The 24,571-nt window shown below is 66.7% G+C and overlaps 3 protein-coding genes across 3 annotated transcripts; 2 read left to right on the forward strand and 1 right to left on the reverse strand.

The window, feature by feature from the left end:
- The first annotated feature begins 1,411 nt into the window (after window positions 1-1,411).
- Window positions 1,412-13,452, forward strand: NXPH4 (neurexophilin 4). The gene is made up of 2 exons (XM_050337466.1): window positions 1,412-1,493; window positions 11,899-13,452. The coding sequence occupies exons 1-2, from the start codon at window positions 1,443-1,445 to the stop codon at window positions 12,670-12,672; spliced, it is 825 nt and encodes a 274-aa protein (XP_050193423.1). The 5' UTR covers window positions 1,412-1,442; the 3' UTR covers window positions 12,673-13,452.
- A 246-nt stretch (window positions 13,453-13,698) lies between these two features.
- On the forward strand, window positions 13,699-18,237 carry SHMT2 (serine hydroxymethyltransferase 2). The gene is made up of 12 exons (XM_050337480.1): window positions 13,699-13,809; window positions 15,037-15,231; window positions 15,335-15,414; window positions 15,541-15,741; window positions 15,820-15,901; window positions 16,096-16,218; window positions 16,321-16,460; window positions 16,580-16,745; window positions 16,822-16,921; window positions 17,059-17,214; window positions 17,513-17,620; window positions 17,836-18,237. The coding sequence occupies exons 1-12, from the start codon at window positions 13,786-13,788 to the stop codon at window positions 17,961-17,963; spliced, it is 1,503 nt and encodes a 500-aa protein (XP_050193437.1). The 5' UTR covers window positions 13,699-13,785; the 3' UTR covers window positions 17,964-18,237.
- A 510-nt stretch (window positions 18,238-18,747) lies between these two features.
- On the reverse strand, window positions 18,748-23,371 carry NDUFA4L2 (NDUFA4 mitochondrial complex associated like 2). Its single transcript, XM_050337468.1, has 4 exons — window positions 23,246-23,371; window positions 20,723-20,811; window positions 19,269-19,329; window positions 18,748-19,011 (listed from the first exon to the last, which is right to left on the reverse strand). Exons 1-4 carry the CDS (start codon window positions 23,300-23,302, stop codon window positions 18,955-18,957), a joined length of 264 nt encoding a protein of 87 aa, XP_050193425.1. The 5' UTR covers window positions 23,303-23,371; the 3' UTR covers window positions 18,748-18,954.
- Window positions 23,372-24,571: the final 1,200 nt, after the last annotated feature.

A 24,571-nucleotide genomic window follows, 5' to 3' on the forward strand; every position in this document is an offset into this window, starting at 1 on the left:
GGGGGCTGTGGGGCTGGCAGTGGGTCTCACCCTCACCAGCAGCGCTGGCACTGGGGCAGCAGCAAGAGGGGGGCTGGAGGGACCACCCTGGAGTCGGGGGGCTCCCCTGAACCCCAGCTGCAGATCTTGGGCACAGGGTGCAATGTACCCACATGCCCAGGGCCACCATGGGGCTGGCGTGGGGCTGGCTGGGACCCCCCAACACCAGGGCCCCTGGACCCTGCGCTCCTCTCTCCTCTGCTCTCTCCTCCCTCTCCCGCTTCTCCCATCTCCCTCATTCCTCACCCTCTCCCTTCCCTTTTCCCATTTCTCCCTTATCTTTGATCATTCTGTCTCCACATGTCCAGGCAGTTCTGCAGTGCCCCCTGCGTACCCTCAGCCCCCTCCCGTGTGCCCTCAGCCCCCCGTGTGCCCCCAGCCCCCGTGCCCCTGGCCCTGCCAATGCCAAGCCCCCGCCGGCAGCTTCCCAGGATAATCACAGTAAACCCCACAATAATGAGGATAAACTAAGGGGTGGAGAGGGGGCTCTGGTGGCGGGGGGGGGAGGTGTGAAAACCCTGGGGGGGACGGGTGAGAACCGCTGGGAGAGGGGCCCAGCATGGGGATGAGCACACGCGTGTCCATGTGTGCACACGTGTGTCCGTGCAGGTGACGCAGGTGGCATGTCCAGCCTGACACGGGTGGGGGTGCAAGGCAAGGGGACCCCTCCTCGGGGTGCGGCAGGGCCTGGAGTGCCCCCCAGGGGCTCTCCGTAGGGTGGTCCCCCCTCCTCTGCTGGAATCTTGGGGGGGCTCAGCGGTGGGGGGCCCCAGGAGGGCAGGACCGGGTGTCCCCCTGCGGTGCCAGCACGTTTTCCAGGGCACAGCAGAGCCGGGGGCACCTCGGGGTGCAGGATCTCCGGTGGAGAGGGAACAGGGGGCAGGACCCGGGGTGCGCAGGGAGACGGGAGCAAGATTTGGGTGTCTCAGGACCGGGGGCAGTCGGGGGTACACACCGGGGGTCTCCTGGGATGGGGGCAGGGCCGGCGGTCTCCTGGGGTGCGGGGTCTCCCTGGACAATGTCGGGGTGCGGGGTCTCCGGGAGACGAGGCGATAGGAGCGGGGACACCCCGGGGAAGAGGGCGGCAGGATCGGAGGCATCCCGGGCTGCGGGGGAAGGCGGGGGTAGGACCGGGGGACACCCTGCGATGCGGGGGAAGAGGGGGCGAAGGACCCCGCGAGGTGCGGGGCTCTCCCCGCGCCCCCCGCCCCGGTGCGTGGCGGAGCCGCCGGTTCGCGCGGGGCCGGTGCGGGTCCCGGCGCCCCCGGAGCCGCCCCCGGTGCCCCCCCGCCGGCCGGGATTGGCGGGGCCGCCGAGGCGCCGCCTGGCCCCGCAAGTCTCCAACTTTCTTCCCGCCGCCCCTCAACCACCGCCGCCGCCGCCGCCGCTCCCGGAGCCCCGCGATGCTCCGCCGCCGCCTGCCCCTGCTCGGGCCCGGGCTGCTGCTGCTGCAGGTACGGGGGCCGGGACCCCCGCCCGCCACGGCCGCCACCGACGCGGGGGAAGGGGGTGCGCGGTTACCGGGGAGGGGCGATTACCGGGGAGGGGGCAGCTCCGTGAGGGGGCTCGTGCAGTTATTGGGAGGGTGGGACAAATCCGGAGGGATGGGGGTGCTGTTGCCCTGGGGAGTCGTGCAATATTTGGGGGGTCGGTCCTGGGGAGGGTCGTGCAGTGGGGGGTGCGGCTCGGGGGTGTCGTGCACTGGGGGCTCCGGCAGTCACGGAGAGAGCGGAGGGCTGGGGGCTTGTGCGATCCTGGGGGGGTCGTGCAGTCACTGGGGAGCGGTTTGGAGGGGGCGAGAGAATGAGAGAGTTGGGGGGGCCGGACAGGGGTTGCATATGGGGAGTCCTGCGCCCCCCAAGTTGGGAGGGTCCCGGGGCTGTCCCGGGGCGCCGCGCCCAGACCTCGGGCGGAGTTGGGGGCCGAGGGGAAATCCTGGGGGGGTCCCACCGCCGGTGAAGCCCCTCTAGTCCTCCCCCCGTTGCAGAGCGCGGGAGGCGCCGTCTGGCAGGTGCGGGGGGGGCAGCGAGACGGAGCCGCTCGTGAACGTGGGGGCGGCCACGCGTGGGTGGGTCGGACCCTCTGCCGGGGGGGCTCCGCGGGAGGGGAGAGGGTGCCCTTGTCCCGCACCTGGAGGGGGCAGGAGGGTAAACCCCCCACGGTGGCTCGGGGGTCCCCACGCAGGGCTGGGGGGGGCACGGCCGTTCCCCGGCTCCGCCAAGGGCGTGAGCCCCGAAACCACCTGCAGAGGCGACGCCTCATCCCTGTCCCGACTCGGTGCAGGCTCAGCCTCGACACGGGGGGGGCTCAGCCCTTCCAGGGGGGCTTCTCCCACCAGCCACATCCCCATCCCAGCGGGCGCCCCCCAGCTGTAGGGTGGGCTCACGGGGCCTCGAACCTGGGACAGGCCGGGGGGGGGGCTTTGCCTGTTCCCCCCCTTTGCCTGCCTGTGGAGGCTGAGGAGCAGCTGCAGCCGCAGAGACCCCCCCACCCGCAGAGCCCCCCCCGCAAAGTCCCCCAGTCCCAGATCCTAAAAGCTTCCCAAGGCCACTCACCCCCTCGTGTCCCCCCTCTGCCACCTCCTCTTGAAGCCCCTCGGGGGGCTACGGCTGCATCCGACGCCAGCGCCGTGGTGGTCAGGAGGGGGGGATGGAGCCCCCCCAGCCCAGCCGGGGGGGCCAGGCTCATCACCCAGCAGATCTGATTTCCTGACACTCCATTTTTACTTTCTGTGTTTCATGAATAAAATCAAACGAGTCAATTCCCTCTCGGGAATTGGATGCACATCAGGGACCCCCCACCCCCGCCCGCCCCCGCACCACCCGACCCCCCCCAGGCAAAGGCTCCTGCAACTCGTCTCTCCCTGGCACGCTGCTCCCTGCGTGGGGAGGGGGGAAAACCGGTGCCCGTGTGTGGGGGTGGCTCTGCGTGACCCCCCCTCCCCGTGTCCATCCATCGCAGAGCATCTGTCGGTGCTGGAGCCGCTTCAAGACAAATGGGTTTGTTTTGATGAAATCCGGAGCAGGGCGCTGCCCTGGCCCCCCCCACGCCCATGCAGGCGCCGGGGCTGGGGTGGGTGCAGGGGGGCTCAAAGCCGAGGAGGGGGCACGGGCACGGCCTGGGGCAAGGGGTGGGCACGTGGGCACGGGAGGCTCCAGCCTGGGGATAACCCTGGGAGATACCCTGAGCCCCAGCCCCGCTGTGGTGGGGGGTCCAGGACACCCCTCCCGGTGCTTCTTGGGCTCCCTGACATGGAGGGGCCAGGGGCTGCCCACCCGTGGGGCCACCGGGTGCCAGGGAGGGGGAACAGAGCTTTTCCTGCCCCCTCAGCCCTTTGGGCCTGTTGGGAAGGAACTTTCCAGGCCTCTTTTGGGGGTCAAGAGGCAGCTGGGTGTGGTGGGGGTCCCACCGGCTCCCTCCAGCCCTGGTGGGTGCCTTGGCCTGGGGCTCCCGGTGCCGCATCCCACCAGGACCGTGGTGGGAGCACAGGGGGAAGAGGCAGGTGGGGGCAGGTGGGGCTGCACCCCCTGGGGCAGCAGCGAGAGCCTCATCCCTGTGGCGGGAGGGAGGGACCCCCAGCATGAGGGACCCCCGGGGTGTCCCCCCCGTGGTGTGTGCTGGGTGACACTGGTGTTTGTGGGATCCCTGCTGGGATGGACAAGCCCTCCCAGCCCAGTGGGTGCCTGTTCCCACCATGGGAGTGCAGACCACCCTCCTGGCCCACCCAGCACCCCACCCTTCATGGCTGCGGGTGCCCAGGATTTGCTGGGCTGGCAGTGCTGGGGCAGGTGAGGGGATGAGCCCACCTCTGCCTGCAGGAGACCCCCCTTCCTCAGCCTCTCCCAGGTTCCTGCGTTATTTTTATGCATTCCATTATTTGCTGTGCACTGAGCATTACATTGTGGGGTCCTTCTGGGGGGGACCTGGCCTGGCTCTCTACCACCACGGGTCCTGGCCAGCCCCCTGCGTGGACCCAGGACTGCTGGCTGGGCCTGATGGCCTTGGGCTGAGAAAGAGCAATTCCACCTTCATCCCCCTGGCCTTCCCGGGAGGCAGATGCCATTCCTGGGGTCCCTGATGCTGCTGTGACAGTGTGACCCCCACCCAGTGCCAAGCAAGAGCCAGCAGTGGAGGGGACGGGTGATGCTGGCCCTGGAGCAGGCAGGAGCAGGCACTGCTGGCTTGGGGTGGCTGGGTTCTGCAGCAGGGCCAGGGCTGGGACGCCGCTGTCTTTCCTCACCCTGCTCCATCCCCAGCGCCTTTGCCGGAACATTCCCCCAGCCCAACCCTGTGCCTCGGTTTCCCTCCTTGCCCGCACCGGCAGGTGAGATAGCGGCTGTCTGCAAAGCACCTGGAGTGCTGCTGGCAGGTTTTCCCTTACGGATTAACCCTTCCCAGGAAGGCCCTGCCTCGCGGTGCCGGTGGCCGTGCCAGCCGGAGGCGGATGGCGCGGGAAACTCACCCTTTGCCTCGCTGTCACCCAGGAGCCGTCACACGTCTCCTGGGCTGCTGCCTGACAGATGGCTTTGCTCTCAGCAGATGCTGCCAGCCCTTTCCGTGCAAGGACACCCCAATTCCCACCCCCCCCCCAGCTCCCGTTACTGTGGGGGGTTCACCCATTTTGTGGCTCGGAGGTGTGCGCCGCATTTGGGGCCAGGGGAGGGGAAATGGGGTTTGGGTGGAGGTGCCGTCCTGCAGCCCTGCCTGGCCGGGGGTCCCTGGGGGTGCTGAGCTCCAGGGAGCTGCCATGGCAGGTCTGTACCCGGACAGTGCCCAGATGGTGCCCACAGGGCCGGGATCAGCTCCGCGTGGCCCCCGTTCCAGCGCTGCGGCTCCCCGAGCCGCCCTTGGCTGCGGCGGGTGCTGTGTGCTCAGCATGGCTGAGCTAATCTATCGCCAAACAAACACACACTGTTATTCCGAAAGAAGGTTTCCAAGCGACTCATTTCCCTTTTTTTAATAACTCTTCCCTCTGGTGCCCTTTGCACCCTGAGCTGGGAGATTCAATAAGGCTGGAGCCTGGAGCGTGGCTGGCGCAGCCTCAGCGAGGAGGGGGAGCAGTGGTTGGGGAGGGGGGGCACCCAGGGGTGCCCCCCAGCCAGACCCACCCACCCCTGCGCTTCCCAGGGCTGTTCTGGCTCCAAGCCGGGTCCCCTTTTATTGCTTTTTCCCCTCTCCTCCTGTTTTTAATTGCCAGTTTTCCACCGGGGACTGGCAGGGGTGCCCGAGCCGGGATGGGGGGCGAGGGGAGCACTTCCCCCTGCAGGAGCAGCCCCCAGCTGAGCCCCCGCCACTAATCACACCCCTGCCAATTAACACTCACAGATTAATGACTTTGCACCCCCTTTCTGCATCCCCAGCCCCTCCTCTCCGGGAGCCAGAGTCCCCACAGCCGGTGGCCCAAGCGTGGGGTGAGGCTGCGCTGAGACCCTGCAGCAGGAGCCCCCCCTCCCCGCCCTGGCCGAGCTCCAGCCTCGCAGCCGAGCCTGGCTCAGCCTTCGCGCTCGGGCGCTGGAGGTAAATGGCCCAGGAAAGATGAAGCTTCCTCTCCCGCCGCTTGGATTGCTGCTGAAGGAATAATCACGTCCCCGCGCCCGTGTCCCCCCCCCCTCCCCACCTCCTCCTGCCTTTTTCCCTGTTGCAAAAGGAAAGTCATTGTGGAGGATCAGATCAGATCAGATCAGGGACAGGAGCTCCAGGGTCCCCCTCAGCCAGATCAATCCCCACCGCAGCCCACTGTGTGGGGACACAGACCCCCTGTGACCCCCGTGGCCATCAGGCCCCTGGGCTGGCCTTGCCTGGTGTCACAGTGGGTGTCACAGAGACCCTCTCGCTGTCCCCCCTGTCTCCCTGGAACGGGGCACCAGAGCCTCCACCCACGGTGGGCACCAGTCAGGGGCCGGCAGCCCAGGATGGGGGGTGGGTGCAAAGGGGGCTGAATCCAGCCCTGGGGGTCACCAGAGGGGTCCCAGGGCATGGTGGGCTGCAGGGACACGCTGTCCCCTGCTCCCAATGGAAACCATTGCCTGGTTGTGGAGGGTCATGGTCCTTGTGACCCCAGAGGAGCTGCAGCCACAGCAATGCCCTTGAGGGTCCCCAGCGCTCCTGGGGGTCCCTTGGAGGGTCTTCATTAACCTCCGCTGCCAGAGAGGTGTAGGGGGCTGCTCTGTCCTGACTGCTGCCCCCCACCCCCGGGGGAAACAGATCCCAGCTGGCCCTGGGAATGTTGGGGGGGGCCACGGGGATGGGGTCTCACTGAGGGGACAGCCTGGCATTCACCCCCTCTCTGGTGACCTTCTCATGGGCCCCATCTCATCCAGGGGGAAAGGGGGGGGGTGCTGGAAATGCAATTTATGATCCCTCCTGATACAATCTTATAAAATTTCCCGGGCACACTCGAAATTACATTTCCATAGCTCGGGAGCAGCGATCGCGGTGTGCGCCGATACCTGCCACTTTTATGGCTACATTTATTGCAATAATAAAGTGGAATGGGGAGGAGAGGGCTGGGGGTGGCCGGGGGTGGGGGAGCTGAGCACAGGGTGGGGGCTGCAGGCCTGTGGTCCAGCTGGTTTGGGGGGGGACTCGGGGGAAGCTGCTGCCTCCCTGCACCCCTGGGAGTCCTCACCTGAGAAGAGCTGGGGTGGCTCAGGGAGGGTGGGGGAAACTGAGGCAGGGCCGAGGAGGGGGAGCATGGAGGTCCTGGGGGCCATCCCTGGCACTGGAGATGTGGGAATGACCTGGGACCCGTCCCTGCTGGCTCTGCCTCACACCGTCCCTGTGAGCTGCCCATGTCCCCGTGTCCTGCGTGGTGAGTGGCTGGGGGTGGCCGGGAGCAGCCCCCTCCCCAGTGACCCTCACATGGGGCTGGGTCTCTCCGAGGCCAATCCAGGGGGTTCCAGGCCCTCTGGCCTCTGGCTGGCTCGGGTGCCACTGGGTGATGGACACCCTGCAGCCACGTGTCCCTGTCCCCCACCACCCCCATGTCCCCTCACCGCTGGCTGCTGCCCACCCATCCGCACCCCCTCTCCCCCTCCTGCTCCGTTTATCTCCTGTTTTCCCATTCATTCCCTTTTCTCCTCCAGCCCAATGAGTCACACAAGCCTCGAATCCTTTGCCTGCTGCCGTCTCCTCCCTTCTATTATATTTTTTCCTTTGCTCTTAACAGCACTTTCCTTTTCCACCCGTGGGGGGAGAGATTTGGGATGTACATTTTTCCCGGCCCCCCCACCACCACCTCCCAGCTCCTGCCTCACCGTGAAGCCCTTAAAAGTAATAAATAAATAAAATAACGGCTGAGGAAAGAAAAGGCAGGAAACGAGTGACAGGGAAAAGGAACCAAAACGAAAGAAAGAAGGAGGAGGGAGAAAAAAAGTCCTACTCGGGCTATGAAATATTTATTAGCCAGCGCGTGCCGAGCGCGTTAATAAAGCTGCAGCATTTGCATATTTTTTCCGTCGGCGAGGAGCGAGGTGTCTGTTTGGGGGGTGAAGGCACAGCTGATCCAAAGGCAATCCCCCCGGCCCCACAGGTCACGGTCCTGCTGGAGGGGACACCGGTCCCCGTGGCACGCCAGTGTCACCACGAGCAGGACCCCAGGGCGGTCCCGTGGGGGACACAGCCGGGAGGAGCCCGTGGTGGATCTGGTGGATTGTTTGGCGGACTCGGTGGATTTGGATTTGGATTTGGCAAGTTCCTCTGGGCTCTCCGCTGGCCGAGGAGCTGTTGGCGTCGGGTTCATCCATCCCAGTGCTGGGGGTGCCTTTTCTGGTCTGGGGATCTCCAGCACCCCACTGCCAGCCCAGGGGTGCCCAGCAGCACATCAGTCCCTTGCCCTGGCACCAAGGGCTCCCCAGGACTGTCACTCACAGCTCAGGGTGGCGGCAGCACAGCCATACCCCTGCCAGGACAGGCTGGTGGTGGGGACAGGGACAGTCTGGCCATGGGGATGGGGACGGGCTGGGTATAGGGATGGGGACGGGCTAGTGGTAGGGATAGGGGTGGGCACACAGGGGGTGTGGGAATGCATCACCCAGGATGTGCAGCCACACCAAGGACCTCGCTCCACGTGTGCGTGTGTCACAGTGCGTGTACATGTGGAGGTGTCGGTGCACACCCAGCCGCACGTGGAGCAGCACGGGAGCACCCGCTGGCGTTTGCTGCGTTCACCCGGGCGCAGAGGCGACCTGGGCGCACACCCGCGGCACCTACACCCACACCCTCCCCCCAGAGCCGCGCACACGCTCCCCAAAGGCTCGGGAACACCCAGCCCGGAGCTCTCACCCACGCGCGGCCGCTCGGACACGCCCGGGCACGCCGGGTCCCTCCCGCAGCCCCGCGGAGCCCAGCGCGGCACCCGGCACCGCATTAGCACCCGCGCGGCGCCGGGAGATAAATGGGAGCTGTCAGAGGCACCTTGTTTGCTGCTAACCTTTGGAAATGCCACGGCGCCCCGGGCTGCGCGCGCCGGGGGGAGCGGCCCCGCGGGGATTGTCGCTCACCACCTCCAATTAATCTCCTCGCGCTAACGAAGGCGGCGGGGTGACAGGGGGAGAGGTGGGGTGGCAGGGGAGAGGCTGGCTTGACCCTGCGCCCGCGGGCAGAGCGGGACAGCCCGAGCAGCAGAGCGGTGACAGAGCGGTGACAGTGCTGCCGGTGGTCCCTGCTGAGGCAGGGGGGAAGGGATGGGATCCGGGATCAGGGATCAGGATCGGGGACAGGGTTGGGGACAGGCCGGTGGTAGAGATGGGGACAGACTGGCGGTGGGCACAGGGACAGGCACGCAATGGGGACAGGGTCAGGCTGGCGGTAGAGACCCTGCCTCTGTAGAGGGGTGTCACTCTGCTCCTGCTGCTGGCAGGGGCTGTTTTGCCTTGAGCCTGTGCCCCACCACTCCCAGCCCCGCTCTGGGGCTGCTGGAGCTCATCCCACACCAGGGCAGCTGCTCCCTGGGCCCCCCCCGTGCTGCTCCTCTCCTCTCCACCAAGGTGACCGAGGGTCTCGGGGGAGCAGCTGACGGCGCTTGGCCCCAGCAGCAAATGGGATGTGAGTGGCCATCACCGCTGGGCCTGACGAACCAAATTGATGCCGGCACCGAGAGCCTTCCCGGTCCCTCTGCAGCCACATCCAGCCCTTCCCGCATCCTTGCCTGGCTCCCTGTGCGCGGGGCGTGACACGTGGTGCCCGTGGACTGCAGCGCCGTGGGGGCACAGAAGGGCACACGAGGGGCTGGAGAGCAGCTAAGGCACTGAACGATGCCATGGGGATGGTGATGAGGAGGAGGGCACAGGCAGGAGGATGAGGAGGGGAAGAGCACGGATGTGTAGATGCGGTAGCACACGTGACAGTAAAAAACAACCGTCTCAGGCACACCGAGGTGACCGGCGTGTGGCAGCGGAGCCCCGAACACCACAGGGCCATGCATGGCACAGTTCCTGGTGTGGGCAGGGAGGGAGGGGCTGGCACTGGGACCCCCCTGCGCACCCACAACGCGTGTCAGGAGGTTCATGGGCACGTGTGTGCAGCTGCACCCCAAAGGCACAGCAGGAGCATTAATATTTAATGCGAGGTGTTCGGGACCTGCCCTGCATTCCGACAGCGCTGCCAGGGCGCAGGGGGGTGACCTTGGTCCCCCTCGGCACTGCCTGGGGTGAGGTGCCCGTGGCCCAGCTCATCCCTGCCCCTCGCCCGCAGGCTCTGAGCCCCCCTGGCCGGCCCGTGCCGGAGCTCAGCGGGGGCTGCGGGCAGAGAGGGTCCCCCCACGCCCTCGGACTGCGCCGGTGCCGCGATCGATCGCCCTGGCTGCATCGCAGCCGCTGCCCTGCTCTGCAATTCCCTTTCATCCCCCGCTCCCCCAGCAGCTCCTGAGGAGGGACTGGATGGGTTGGGGGGCTGCCAGCCTGGCCCTTCGCCAGCAGGGGCTGGGGGCACTGCAGGGGTGGGGGCTGTTCCCTCTCTCCATTCACAGTCTGTGTCCCCTGGCTCCCGGCTCCATCTCCTGCAACCCCTGCACCAGCCTGGCCTGGGGATCTGCAGCCCCCCGGACTAAAGGGGGCTGCTGCCAGCACCCATCTGCTCTGCTCCCACTGCGTCCCCTCCCCACTGCCTGCCCGTCCCTGTCCCTTCCCTGTCCCTGCATCACTGTCTTCATCAATTCCCATCACATCCCATTCCCATCCCATCCCATCCCATCCCACTCACCCCTGCAGGGGACTGTGGGGAGCGGGGGATTGGAAAGGGAAACTGAGGCAGGGGAGGAGGGTGCAGGTGCCTGCAGTGCTGCTGGGGACGGGTCCTGGCTCCCAGCCCTGGCTGCGATGGAAATCCAGCACAGAGCTTGGAAACCTCCAGAAATCCTTCCCAGTGGTGGGGGCTCAGCAGCATATACTGCTCTGCTTGTGTTCCCTGCGGGCTGCAGGCCCTGGGCCCTTGCTGTGGGTGCAGGCAGGTTTGGGGGGCTCCCAGCTGTGGGGTCACGGGTGCCCCTTGGCCTCCCCAGGGTGGGATGTGAGGGGCTCCAGTCTGATGGATGGAGTGACGGAGCGGAGCTGGGGTGCAGGGGGAGGAGCTGCAACCACCCCCCCGGCCCAAAATGCATCTCTCCCAGCCTGGGGGTGCCCCTCTCCCCCTCCTCCCCTTATCTTGCCATCCCGGGCCTGCCCCCCCTCTCTGGCTGGAGAAGGAGCTGGGCTTTGAAGCTGCGTTGAAATATAGATAAGGGCGAAGGCAGCAGCGGCGCTCGGAGAGAGCCGGGGGGAGCGGGGGGCTGGCCGGGCTGGGGGGTGCAGGGATGGAAGCTGAGCCACAGCTCTGCACTGCACACCCTGTCCCCCCCCCTGCTCCCCCATGATGGGCTGAGTCCCCCCGAATCCCCTTCCCACAGCCCCATGGAGCTGCCTGTGCCTGCCCAGCGTTCCTGTCTCCTGTGTGGCACATGCCAGAGCAGATTTAGGGGCTCAGCCTAGCACACACCAGGGGGATGAGGTGATGGACCCCAGGGATGGATTGGATGGAGCCCCCAGCTCAACACCAAGTGTGGGGGACCATGGTTGGGCCCCCCAGTGGTGCTGCTTCACCTCTGGGGAGTGCCCAAGCAGAGACTCCACACACACAGACCCACCTGACCAAGGAGAAGGGGGCCTGGGGGGCTTCCCCCTCTCTGAGCAGGGTCATGTGACCCCCATCATTCCCAATTGAGATCATTCCCAAGCAGGAAACACTGTGCAGGGTGGGTGATGCTGGGATGAGCTGGAGCCATTCCCCGGGCCCACCTCAGCTCCCTGTGGGAGTGCAGCCCCCCATGTTCCCACAACCCCTCCAGCTGGTGCCTCTGCTTGCTGCCCCCCGCCCTGCTCCCCCCTCCCGCCTTCCCCCCGGGATACAGGTCATCCAGAGCAGAAGCTGCCAGAGCAGTGGAGCACCTGCCAGCTCAGGGTGACAGTGATTGACGAGGCCGGGGCTGCCAGAGCAGCATCCTGGACTCCGGAGCAGCTGGTAGGGCAGGAGGGCACAGCGGGCACCCTGGGAGCGGCGGGATGAGGGATGGGGGCACGGGGGAGCAGCTGGGTAGGGGGTGAGGGACAGGAGGCATGTCAGAGTTGGGGTCCCAGGCTGGGGATGGCAGCTGGCTCTGCTCGCTGGTGCCCAAACCAGCGACCCGGCGAGCCTCGGGAAGGGGACGCTGCGGTCCCGGCCCAGCTGCTGCAGGCAGGAGGATGAGGAGGAGCAGGAGGGTGAGGAGGGGCATGGGGAGGAGGATGAGGAGGGGGATGCTGGCAGAAGGATGATGAGGGCACAGGTGGGAGGATGAGGAGGAGGACACAGGCACAGCTCGTGCAGTCTCTGCCCTCTTCCCCCCAGACGGTGTGTGCCGGGGGTCACATCGCCAAGACCCTGGGGTACCTGGAGCTGGGCACCTCCGGCCTCCTCAAGGACGTCCCCTATGGCACCCTGAAGCCCCCAGCGCTCGACCCCGGGCGGCTGATTCCCGCAGAGCCCCCCCGGGGCGCGGGGATGCCCGCGGGCGCCGGCAGGAGCCCCTGGGACTGGCAGAAGAACCAGACGGCCGGGGAGCCGCCGAGCCCCCGCGCCCACCGCAAGCCCACCCTCAAGTCCAGCCGCACCAAGAAGATCTTCGGCTGGGGAGACTTCTACTTCAACATCAAGACGCTCAAGTTCAGCCTCCTGGTGACGGGCAAGATCGTCGACCACATCAACGGCACCTTCAGCGTCTACTTCCGACACAACTCCTCCAGCCTGGGCAACGTCTCCGTCAGCATCGTGCCCCCCTCCAAGGCGGTGGGTTTCGAGGTGCTGGTGCCCGGCCCCCCCCAGCTCCCGCGCCCGCCGCCGCCCCCCCAGCAGAGCACCCTGCCCGAGGGGCGCCCGGCCAAGGCGCTCAACTGCCACGTGGAGTACGAGAAGACGAACCGGGCGCGCAAGAACAAGCCGTGCCTGTACGACCCGTCCAAGGTGTGCTTCACGGAGCACACGCAGAGCCACGCGGCCTGGCTCTGCGCCAAGCCCTTCAAGGTCATCTGCATCTTCATCTCCTTCCTCAGCATCGACTACAAGCTGGTGCAGAAGGTCTGTCCCGACTACAACTTCCAGCACGACAACCCCTACTTCGGCTGACGGCCCCGCAGCGGGAGGTGGGGGGAAGGGGGCTGGGGGTGGTGCTGCGTCCCCTTCACGGCTGCTCGGTGTCCCCCATGACCCCCACACCAGCCCCCCCTTCGTCATTGGAGCATCTCTGTGCTGTGTTATGGGACAGCTGGTGCTGGGGGTCCAGCCCCCCACCCATTGAGACCCTCCCCACCCACTGAAACCCCCTCACTGCGGCACCCCTGCGCCCTACTGGGGTACAACTGGTGCTGGGGGTCCCGGCCCCCCCTACCCACTGAAATCCCATCACTGCAGCTCAGGGGGTGCAGGCACGGAGCCCCCCCATGCTGGGGGCTGGGGCCCCCCGGGTGTGGGGATGAACTGGGGGGTTCCACCCCATGTGATGGCACCTCCGGGGTGTCACGGGGGGCAGGTCAGGGTGCTGAGGGGGGCTCTCAGTCCTCACCCCATACACTGGGGGGGCTTTTGTCCTCTGCAGTCCTACAGCCCTGCACGTGTGTGTGTGCAAGGGTCCACCTAGGTATTTTGGAGCCCCCCCAACACTGGCCCTGCTCCAGTGCCACAACTGAGCCCCCGGTGTCCCATGGACCACCCCCCTCCATGGGGGACCCTTCCATGTGTGCAGCCCCCCCATCCCACGCCATGAAGAAGTGCCATGCAGGGGTCAGGGACGCGGTGAGGAGGGCAGGGGAGTCCCCAGGGGCTGCTCCGTCCCTCCCTCGGGAAGGGGCTTCTTCATCATTTTTTTTTAAAGAAAATTAAAAATGAAAAAAAAAAGTGGAAAATAAAGAAAAAATGGGAGGAAAAAAAAAAAAGAAAGTGTGTTGATCGTCCCCGACCAGGGATGGAGGGGGCAGGGATGGGGGACCCCCAGGATTGGGGATGGGGAGAGCGGGGATGGGGAGCTCCCGGGATTGGGGATGGGGGGCACAGGGATGACCCCGGTCCAGCGGAGGGGAGGGGAGGGTTGGACCTCCAGTTTCCCGTCGGCCCCGGTGGCTCCGCCCCCCCCGGCAGCTCGCGCGTGGGGGCGGAGCCAGGCGGGCACCGGGGCCGGGACCGGGACCGGGACCGGGACCGGGGCCGGGACCCTGCCGGGACCCACGTGCAGCGCGGACCGAGATGTGGCCGCTCCGCCTGGGCAGGGTGAGCCCCACCGGGGGCACGGGGGGCCGGTCCCCGGGGGTTGGGGGGGGTCCCGATCCCCGGTGAGGGATTCCCGGTAAGGAGTTCCCGGTAAGGGTTCCCACATCCCGCGTGGGTCCCGGTGCGCGCCGGGCACTCCGGTCCCCGGGGTCTGCCGGTGCTCGCAGGAGTCCCGGTGCCCGGGGGGCGGGTCCCGGTGCCCGGTAGGGAGGGGCCCGCTCGGGTTCCCGGGGCCCGGTGAATCCCGGGGCCCGCAGGGGTCCCGGATCCCGGGGGGGAAGGGGGTCCCAGTACCCCGGGGAATCCCGGAGCTCGCAGGGGTCCCGGTGCCCGCAGGGTACTCCGGTCCCCGGTGTCTCCCGGTGCTCACCCGGGTCCCGATCTCCGCCACTTCCCGGTCCCCAATGGGGGCAGGCGGGGGGGGTCCCGATGCCCAGTTGTTCGCCCCCCATGTACCTCTTCCTCCCCCCTCCAGCGCCTCCGGGGGTCCCAACTCCATCCCGGTCCTCCCCACCGCCCTCGCCCCCGGTTGGGCACCGACACCCCCATCCCGGTGTCGTGTCCACAGAACGGTCCCGTGCCCCCCAACCCTTCCTCGCGGACTTTGTGTCTGTCCCAAAGTCCCCGGGGCCGGGACAGCCACCGCCACCGGCCTTGGCCCCTGCCCGGTGCCCGCGGCCCCGCGGGTGATGCAATGGGGTGGCGGCGGTTACATCACCCGTCACCGGGGTGAGGGGGGCACCGGGGACCCCCCTCGCTGTGCACGGCGTTGGGGTAGGGGTCCTGCAGGGCAGACACAACCCCCCGTGTACAATGAACGGGGGGCCGTGGATGAGGATTCAGGGGTGCACGTGGGCTTGGGGGGGGTCCCCCTGTGCCCTCTGGGGAGGTTCTCCTGTGCCTTATGGGGTCCTTGGGGGTCTTCACATGCTTTTGGGGTCTTTGAGAGTCCCCATGTGTCTTGTAGGAACCTTGGGAGGGTCCCCGTGTGCTTGGTGGGGTCCCTGGGGGTCCTCATGTACCCTGTGGGGAGCTTGGAGGGGTCCCCATGGGCCTTATGAGGACCTTGGAGTTCCATGTGCCCACCTTGGTGGGTGACACCGGTGACTGGAGACAGAATTTGGGGGTCTTGCTCCTCCCCCTGTCACCTGCAGGTCCGGGGAGGGTAGGGGGGGGGTCCAGCACCCTCCGTGTGGGGTCACAGCCTGTCCCCCCCTCCCTGTGCAGACCCTGCAGCGATGGGGGGGCCGGGTGGGCCCCGGCAGCCAGCGGGCACAGCACGGCTCCGCCGCCGCCGCCACCAGGCAGGTGCCCGGGTGGACGGGGCAGGAGAGCCTGGCCGAGAGCGACCCCGAGATGTGGAGCCTGGTGCAGAAGGAGAAGGATCGGCAGTGCCGGGGGCTGGAGCTCATCGCCTCTGAGGTGGGGGCCAGGGGGCTTGGCTGGGCTTGGGGCCGGGCCCAGGGGACCCCTGCTCGGGGAAGGGGGTTGGCGGCTCCAACTCTGACCCCTGGTTCTCCTCCAGAATTTCTGCAGCCGGGCGGCACTGGAAGCCCTGGGCTCCTGCCTCAACAACAAGTACTCGGAGGGCTATCCTGGGAAGAGGTGAAGTGGGGACGGGATGGGGGGACATCAGGGGTCCCTCTGCAGCCAGGACTGAGCTGCAGGAGGGATTCCCCCAAGGGGGGGCTGGCAGGGGGAGCCCCCATCACCCTGTCCTGTCTCCCCCAGGTACTACGGGGGGGCCGAGGTGGTGGATCAGATCGAGCTGCTGTGCGAGCAGCGGGCGCTCGAGGCGTTTGACCTGGACCCCGCGCGCTGGGGCGTCAACGTCCAGCCCTACTCGGGGTCCCCGGCCAACTTCGCCGCCTACACGGCCCTGCTGCAGCCCCACGACCGCCTGATGGGGCTGGACCTGCCTGATGGGGGCCAGTAAGTGGGGGGCTGGTGGGGGGCCTGGATCCCGCTGCCTCCCGGGGGTCCCGGGCTCACCCCGCACCTTCCCCGCAGCCTCACCCACGGGTACATGTCCGACGTCAAGAGGATCTCGGCCACCTCCATCTTCTTCGAGTCGATGCCCTACAAGCTTGATGTGAGCTGAGGGGCAGGATCTGGGGGGAAAGGGGCAGCTGTGGCTCAGGAGGTACCCACGGCTCAGCCAGAGGTGCCGTGCTTGGAGCCGGGGGAGCAAAGGGGTGCCTTGGCGAGCTGTCTGTCTGTCTGTCCATCCGCTCCCGGGCTGACTGAGCTTTCTGGTCTGTCTGTCTGTCTGTCTGTGCCTCGCAGCCGGCCACAGGGCTGATCGACTACGACCAGCTGGAGGTGACGGCGCGGCTCTTCCGTCCCCGCCTGGTCATCGCGGGCACCAGCGCCTACGCCCGGCTCATCGACTACGCCCGCATGAAGAAGGTGCGTGCTGGGGGAGTGTCTGGGGGCCACAGGGGGCAGGGAACGGGGACAGCGGTGGCCACAGTGTCCCCAGGGTACAGCGGGTGACCACGGTGTCCCCAGGTGTGCGAGGAGGTCAAGGCGTACCTGCTGGCGGACATGGCCCACATCAGCGGGCTGGTGGCGGCCAAGGCCATCCCCTCGCCCTTCGAACACGCCGATGTCGTCACCAGCACCACCCACAAGACCCTGCGTGGCGCCAGGTGAGGCTGCGAGCGCCTGCCGTGTCCCAGGGGTGGTGTTCCCCGGGAATGGAGCTGCCCCAGGGGGTGTCCCACGGGGTGACAGCGGGAGCAGCGGTGCCAGCGTCTCCTGCCCCCAGGTCGGGATTGATCTTCTACCGCAAGGGCGTGCGCTCCGTGGATAAGAAGACGGGGAAGGAGACGCTCTACGACCTGGAGGACAGGATCAACTTCTCCGTGTTCCCCTCCCTGCAAGGGGGCCCCCACAACCACGCCATCGCCGCCGTGGCAGTGGCCCTCAAACAGGTCCGTGCCGGGGTGGGGGGCTCGGGGCGGGGGGTGACCCGGGCCCAGCACTGACAGGGTGTCCCCTCGCTCCCAGGCCAGCTCCCCGGCTTTCCGGGAGTACTGCCAGCAGGTGCTGAGGAACGCCAAGGCCATGGCCCAGGCGCTGCTGCAGCGCGGGTACACCCTGGTGTCAGGTAATGCTCCGTCCCTGGCCCTGTGAGCTGGGGAGGGGTGAGGCAGAACAGGGGCAGCGCTGCAGAGCAGGGGAAGGGCGGCAAGGGGAGGGGTTGGGGGTGCTCGGGGGTCCTCATCCCTCTGCCTTGCTCTCCAGGCGGCACCGACAACCACCTGGTGCTGGTGGACCTGCGGCCCAAGGGCATCGACGGGGCACGGGCGGAGCGGGTGCTGGAGCTCGTGTCCATCACCGCCAACAAGAACACGTGCCCGGGGGACAAGAGTGCCCTGACCCCGGGGGGGCTGCGCCTGGGTGAGGGTCGGGCCCTGCGGGGGGGCTTCCTGCCAGCCCTGGGGTGGGGGGTGCTCAGGCTTTTGCCCCAGGGCAGCCCCACTGTTCCACCCTTCTCTGAGCACTCCGTGTGGGAGTTTGGAGCTGGTTCTGGCCCAGAGAGGGGCACGGGACCCCATGGGGGCTGGCAGCTGGGGAGCTCCTTTGGGGGGGCTTGGGGAGCTCCTTTGGGGGGTTTGGGGAGCCCGTGGGGGGTTTGGGGAGCCCTTGGGGGCTGCTGCCCCACGGTGGTCCCGGCCCTGAGGGGTTCCATCCCCAGGTGCCCCCGCGCTGACCTCCCGCCACTTCCGCGAGGAGGATTTCCAGAAGGTCGTGGAGTTCATCGACGAGGGCATCATGCTGGCCCTGGACGTCAAGAGCAAAACCAGTGAGTGGGGGGGGGCTGTTTCTCCTCCCCCTGTCTCTCCCCGTGCCCCCCTTCCTGGGGGGGGGCCCTTACTCCGTGGGGGCACAGGGGCTGTGCCCCGCGCCGGTGCCAGCCCTGCTCCCCAGCCTGGAGGAGCTTCCCCTGCGGGTGCCTGGGCAGGGATGGGGCTACCGTGGGGTCCCCCCCCTCCTCACCTGCCCCCCTCCCGCCCCCAGGTAAGCTCCAGGACTTCAAGAGCTTCCTGCTGCAGGACCCCGAGACGCAGCGGCGCCTGAGCGACCTCCGCCAGCGCGTCGAGACCTTCGCTCGTGCCTTCCCCATGCCCGGCTTCAGCGACCACTGAGGGGGGGGCTCCCCTCCTGCCGGGCTGGGGTCACTGGGGGGGCGAGGGGAGGCTGAAACCCACCCTCTGCCTTCCCCCCACTCCCCTTCGTCCCCCTTCAGCACCTTTGGGCGCTCCCTCCCCGGAATGGGGGACGGTGCATGCCCGTCCTGCTCTCAGTGTTAGGGTGCAGAGACCCCCCCAGATGCTGACTGGGAGGGGGCACCGCTAGTTCCAGCCTCATCTTGCACTTTTCTATTGGGGGGGTTGCTAATAAAAGCAGGGGCAGAGCCTGGAGGTGTTTGGGTGCTGGGCTGGGGGGGAGAAGGGTGGCTAGGGGTGGGTTCCTGGAGCCCCCCAGCACTGCACCAGGAGAGCTGGGGGTCTCTGTGCCTCAGTGTCCCCATCCTGGGGCTTCACCCAGTGGGCTCTGAGGGCAGGGGGAGACACTGAGCCCCTAAACAAGTCAGGGGGCCATAGCCCAGGCTGCTCCACCCCCTCTTTTCCATGTCACGTGTCCCAGGGGCTGCACACGTCCCCGGGACACGCATGTGCATCTGCACACATGTGTGGGTGTGACCCCCCCCCCTTGCCCTCTCCAGAGGGCCCTGGGTGGGGCCTGAGGGGGGGCCCAGGAGCGTGGGAGAGGGGAAATGCAGCACCCGGGGGGCTTGTGCTGCTTCCAGTGGGATGTGGCCCCCCCCCAAACCCCCCCAGCCTTCCCGGGGGAGGGGGCGTGATAAAATCTCCTGCGTTAAAGGCCCTGGGAAACCACAAACAATGCAGTTTGCTACCCCCCCTGTAATTTATTACTGTCCTAGGAGTTAAGGCAGGCACAACGTGACCGTGAGGGGTGTGGGGGCTCTGCAGGGACGGGGTTTGCTGGGGGGGGGACTCGGTCACAAGGTTTGGGAGTGTTGGGGGAGTGCTGGGACCTGTGTGCGGTGGCTTTGGCGGAGCTGGGGGGGCTTCAGGCGGGTTGGGTTCCCCCCCTGCCCGTCCCGGGGGTGGCTCAGAAGCTGGGACGTTCCTTCTTGAGATTCTTGTAGTCAGTGGAAACTGCCAGAAACTGCGGAAGGGAGGGAGGTGAGGGGGGGTCGTGACTCCCCTCCCTGGTGTCGCTGCAGCCTGGCCTTGGCCCCGAGCTGGGGGGACACACTCGGTGCCCCCCTCCCCAAATCTGAGCACAGGGAGCTGTGGGGCCCGTGAGCCTCCCCTGCAGGGCTGATCCCCCTGTCCCTGTCCCCAGGGCAAACACGGTGTCTTCCCCCAAACTGGGGGCTGCTCCCCCCTCCCCTGGCAGCCCCCAGTTCACCCAGTGCTCACTTTGTACTGGTCCGTGGGGCTCAGCTTGTTCCAGGGCTCAGGGTTGTTTTTGCGGTCCCAGCTGGGGGGGTGATGGGGACATCAGCACCTGCAGGGAGCGGGGAGAGACCACCCCCTCTCACCCCACTGTCCCCCCCCTTGTGCCCCCAGCCCCGATGTCACCATCCCCAGTTCTCCTCGGGGCCTTCCCACACTGGACACATCCTGTGCTGTCCCGGGAGGGGCGCTGGGAGGCCAGCAGAGCCGTGGGATGGGGTCCCTGGAGAGAACAGCTCAATTCCCCCCCTCTTCCATTCCCCCCCATCCGCTGCTGCTGGCCAAGAGCAGAATTTTCCATCTGGGAAGATGTTTGTGTGTGTTATTGGGGGATGAAGGGGGGGCCGTGTTGCAAGCGCAGCCCCTCCCGGAGCTGTTAATGGCATTAATGTGCTGGGGGGGCCGTTATCCCCCCCCCAAAACCCCCCCTGCACTCCCACCCTCCAAGCCAAGGTGTTTGGATCCACTAATTGCAGAGCTGAGCTCAGCTGGTGCCAGATTAAATCCATGAGTGGTTTTACCGGGAGCAAATAATTATGAGCAAGGTGGGGGGGGGCCGTGGGGACACAGCAAAACCAGCCTGGTCCCCCCAGCATGAGGGGCTGTCCTGCCCATCCATCCTCTGTGATTCCACATCCCTCCCTCCACCCAGGCACCCCCCTCTGTCCCCCACCCCTCCATCCATCCTCACACCTCTCCCTCCACTCTTCCTTCATCCCTGGTTTTGTCTGTCCCTCCCCCCCTCTCCCCATCCCTTCTCCAACCATCCATCTGACCATTTCCCATCCCTCCCTCAATCCCACCCTCCCCACACCCATCCATCATCCATTCATCCCTCCATCCATCTTCACACCTCACACCCTTCCTCTTCCTCCGCTCGTTCTTCCATCCCCCCTCCATCCCTCCATCCCTCCTCACACCTCTCCCTCTGCTCATCCTTCCCTGCTGGTTTTGTCTCTCCCTCCCTCTCTTCATTCCTTCTCTAACCATCCATCCCACCATTCCCTGTTCCCCTCAGTTCCCTCCCCACATTCTCCCACCTTGTCCATCAGCCACATTTTACCCACCCTGTCGCCCACCCACCCACCTTCCTCCCAGTGCCCAGAGCAGGAGGCTGGAGGAGCCCTTCTCCCACCCCCTCCAAAACAAGGAGAGGGGATAGGACCCCAGCTTCCCTCACCCGCTGGGGGCACCTCTGCACCCACATTTGCCCCCCACCCCTCACCACAAAGGTGTCAGGAGTGTCTGAGCACCCCAACACCCGCTCATGGCACTGGGGCTGAGCCCCCCACACGCTGAGGGCGTGGGGTAGAGCCCAGGGGGTGCCCAGGGTGAGAGATTGAGGGGTGCCCAGGGCCAGTGCCCAAGGGGTACCCAGGCTGAGAGCCTGAGGGTGCCCAGGGCACCCTGACCCGTACCTGACGTCCGGGCTGTACAGCGCCAGCCTCAGCAGGTACAGCACCGCGCTGCCCAGGCCCACACTGATGAAGCCAATGAGGGGAATGAGCTGCAGAGAGAGAGAGAGAGAGAGAGAGAAATGAAAAATACCCCAATAAAATGAATATTTATCAGGCGGACCGGAGAGTGAAAGGCAGAGCTGACACGCCGGGAGATTTACAGGGGGAATATGGCAGAGCAATCCTGTAGCCGGGCTGCGGTACACAGTGTAGCTGTCAGCTTGAGTGACTGAATTAAAAGAGGGAGAGAAAAATCGGCTCGTGTTGGAGAGGAATTGGATTTGGAATGAGAAATCGCTTCCCCTCTGCCTGTGGCTGCCCGGAGCCAGTGCTGCTGAGGACCCGGGGACCCCATTCCCAGCGTTTACAGTGACCCTGCTCGGGGCTGAGCCTTGGCTAACTGCTCCTTGCTGAGGTACTCAGTCCTGGGCACCCCATTCCCAGTGTCTGCAGTGACCCTGCTCGGGGCTGAGCCTTAACTCACATACTCAGTCCTGGGCACCCCATTCCCAGCATTCCTGCCATTCCCAGCATCCCCAGTGCCCCCATTCAGGGCCGAGCCTCAGCTGATGGTTCCTGCCTGAGGCTCTCGGTCCTGAGCACCCCATTCCCGGCATTCCCAGGGTTCCCAGTTCTCCGGCTCAGGGCTGAGCATCAGCTCATGGTTCCTCCTTGAGGGACTCGGTCCTGGGCAGGCTTTGTCCCTGGGCCACACTGTGACCCAGGCAGTGTCCCCATCCCTCCACAGCCCCCTGAGCCCTGCCCCCTCAGTCTGGGGGGCACCATCAAGACAAGGAGCGTTCAGATCCTCTTGCTGGGAAGGACTGGGACACGCCGGGGCCGAGCAGTTGGGGGTCCAGAGCGGATCTGGGAGGGCACTCAGCGGCCCCAGCCCCACCACGGCTGTCCCTGCGAGCACGAGGTGCCCTCGCCCCCCTCCCTGCCCGCAGTGGCTCCCACCACACCTCGGCGGAGCCACCAGTCCCACCTGCCCGTCTGCGCTCGCGCTGCCAATCCCCCGGTGCCCAGAGCGGCGCGGCCTCAATCTCAGCCGAGCCGAGGCAGCTCTGACCTCCCCCAAATTGCCGCGGCCCCCGCGCCGGGGAAGCCGCGGGCGCGTAATGAGCCTGGCGCCAGCCGTGCCCCTGGGAGCCGGGGCCTCGCCGTGCCCATTAACGGTGGCGGAGCCGCTTCCCCAGCACCGGCTCCGTCTGCAGCTCTGCTCGGCGGCTGCAGCGCAGAGATGGGGTCCCCAGACCCCCACCTGAGCGGCCACCACCCCATGACTCAGTTTCCCCACTCTGATGGTGCTTGGAAAGGTGTTGGGAAGGGTCACTCCAGCCCTTGTGCTCACCACCAACAGCCAACTGCACCGTCCCCCTGCCCAGGAGCTCCCCACCGGCCCCCATCCTCTCCCAGTGCCCCCAGTACTGCCCAGTTCCCGCTTGGCAGCCAAGCTCAAGCCAAGCTGCGATGGTGGAGCGCCTGGCAGATGCCAGCGCCCATCCAGGAGGTCAGGGCCATCGGCGGAGGACGGTCCTTGGCACGGGGTGCCAGCAGGAGCTGGCAGCAGCCTCTGCCCAAGCGCTGGCGAATCGAGAAGCCGCCGCAGCGCCGGGAATTGCTGTGGCTGCCGGAGGAGATTCGGGGCGGCGGGTCCGTCTCACCATCTGCTGCCGGCACCGTCTGGGTGATTAATGCCCGGGAAGAATGAGGGGCAGGGGGAGCCGCAGGCAGGGGCTGCCGAGCCGCAGGTGCCAGCGGTGCAGCCCCATTTCCCACGGGTGGGCAGTGGGGAGCAGTGCCAGGCTCTGCCCTGTGCCCAGGCAGTGCCCACCGAGCTGTGCCAGCTGGTTCTGGTCCTGCCAGCGCTGCTGTGCCTCATGGTGCTGCCTGGGCTGGGACATCCATCACCACTGGGCACAGCAGAGGACCCACTACCGGGCCAAAGTGCGGCTACACCCGCCCAGCAGCGTCCCAGCCGAGCACTGGGATGTTGGAAGCACTCTGAGGGTCCTGTCTGCCCATGCCCACCATGCTGGCCCCCCCTTGGCAGTGCCCAGCCAGCTTTAGGCAACTTGGTACCCAAATCCTCAGCTTGACATTTTGAGGGACAGACCCAGGGCTCCTCGGGGGGAGTGGGGAGGGGGCCTCATTTCCATCCCCCCTCCAAAGATGTCCCCAGACAGGGTATGGCGGGAGGTACATGGAGCAGCTGTCCCTGTTGGGGTGTGGTAAGAGCTGAGGGCCTGAGGAGGGTCGTGGGGAAGAGGAGATGGCACAGGGCACAGAGGGCAGAGGAAGGCACAAGGAATGGCAGGTGGGATGAAGGGAGAAGGACATGGAGAAGCCCAGGGGCTGCAGGCACGTGGGAGAGAAGGACGAGCCTGAAGGGTGTGGGCTGTGGGGGGTCCCTGTGAGGAGGGACAGAGGGCAGGGGAAGGCTGGGGGGTCCCTGGAAGGAGGAGGGGCTGGGTCACTCACTCCGGGGTGCCGTTTGACATGCCGGGAGAACATCCCTCCGCGCAGGGGGCCCTTCATGGCCGGGGTGGGATCGGTCCGGCTGCGACAGCGGGTTCCGAGGTCTGACCGAGGATGGACGGTGGGCAGGAGGCGAGGGAGGCGTCTGCAGTCGGGCTGGGAGGGACGGGGCGGGTCGGGATGGGGATCCAGGCCTGGGGACAGGGCCAGTGGGGAGGGACAAGGGAGGCTTGGGGCCAGATCCTGATCCCCAGCACCATCTGCCTCTTCCGGCCTCCCCTGGGGTGACCCCGGGGTCCAGGGGACTGGCGAGCTCTGGGCGTGGGCCCCGAGGTCCCCCCACGTGCCTCAGTTTCCCTCCCCACTCGGGACCAGCCTTGTCCCACCCCATCAGCCCCGGCTCTGGGTCCCCCGTGGCGGGGAAGGACGAGCCGTGTGATTCCCGGTCGTGATTCCCTTCCCGGTGACAACTTGGCCGGGGTTCGCCGCTCCCCCCTCCCTCCCCCCGCCCTCCCGTTTATGATAAATGATATAACACCCAATTTACATTTAGCGATGCAAATCTCCCCGGCAGGAGCAGATGCTGCCGCGCACATGGAAACCGCTTATTTGTGTCCAACAAAGGGCCGGGAGAGGGACAGAGCGGGGGTGGCTCTTTGGACCCCAGGCAGGGATGGGGACCCCCAGTGCGGGGGGGTGATCACGTCATGGCACTGCCAAGCGGCAGCACAGCCGTGTCTGGTACCTGAGACCCCACTTTGGGGGCTCTCAGAACCCCCCCCAGGACGCTCCTCTCTCCCACCCACGCGTGGGGTCCTCCTGACACGAGGCCACCCACCCTCTCCACTTCCATCTGGGTGTAAAGGACACAGGGGGGGGATTTCTCGGGAGTACACGGATACAAGAGCAGGCTGAGGCGCATCCAGCGGGGCCTCGGGTGATATAATTAGAGATTTGAGATGCGATTGATTAAGTGCCACTGCCCGAGACGGAGCATCCCGCCCTCGGCACGGGCCGCGTGTCCTTTGTCACCTTCCCCTGCCCAGGGCGGCTGGAGGGCACAGGGGGAGAATCAGGGGGCAGGGGGTGCACGGGGTATGTGCAGATGGACACGTGTGTCAGTGTGGGACGTGTGTGCAGCCCCCAACCCATCAGTGCAGGGCGGCCCACGAGGTCTGGGGTACCCCTGTCCTGCCTCTCCCAGCTCTGCTTTGGGGGGCCCTGCACCCCGAGCCCAGCCCCGTTCCCTGCAGGAGATCCCCTGGAACGTGGTGGGATTCCCTGCCCAGCTGCCTCCACGCTCGTTAATGACTGTAATTAAGAGGCAGT

This window comes from Myiozetetes cayanensis, unplaced genomic scaffold (genome assembly GCF_022539395.1).
Source record: "Myiozetetes cayanensis isolate MyiCay16 unplaced genomic scaffold, myiCay2020 scf66, whole genome shotgun sequence".
NCBI lineage: Eukaryota > Metazoa > Chordata > Aves > Passeriformes > Tyrannidae > Myiozetetes > Myiozetetes cayanensis.

What these genes read in the sequence shown, in the direction of transcription:
- NXPH4 (XM_050337466.1), top strand. Translation starts at nt 1,443, where the DNA reads ATGCTCCGCCGCCGCCTGCCCCTGCTCGGGCCCGGGCTGCTGCTGCTG. An exon ending in CCGGGCTGCTGCTGCTGCAG is followed by an intron (nt 1,494 to 11,898) that starts GTACGGGGGCCG and finishes TCTTCCCCCCAG; the next exon opens with ACGGTGTGTGCCGGGGGTCA.
- SHMT2 (XM_050337480.1), top strand. Translation starts at nt 13,786, where the DNA reads ATGTGGCCGCTCCGCCTGGGCAGG. An exon ending in AAGACCCTGCGTGGCGCCAG is followed by an intron (nt 16,461 to 16,579) that starts GTGAGGCTGCGA and finishes TCCTGCCCCCAG; the next exon opens with GTCGGGATTGATCTTCTACC. An exon ending in GGACGTCAAGAGCAAAACCA is followed by an intron (nt 17,621 to 17,835) that starts GTGAGTGGGGGG and finishes TCCCGCCCCCAG; the next exon opens with GTAAGCTCCAGGACTTCAAG.
- NDUFA4L2 (XM_050337468.1), bottom strand. Translation starts at nt 23,302, where the DNA reads ATGAAGGGCCCCCTGCGCGGAGGGATGTTCTCCCGGCATGTCAAACGG. An exon ending in ATGTCAAACGGCACCCCGGA is followed by an intron (nt 20,812 to 23,245) that starts GTGAGTGACCCA and finishes CTCTCTCTGCAG; the next exon opens with CTCATTCCCCTCATTGGCTT. An exon ending in CTGTACAGCCCGGACGTCAG is followed by an intron (nt 19,330 to 20,722) that starts GTACGGGTCAGG and finishes TCACCCCCCCAG; the next exon opens with CTGGGACCGCAAAAACAACC.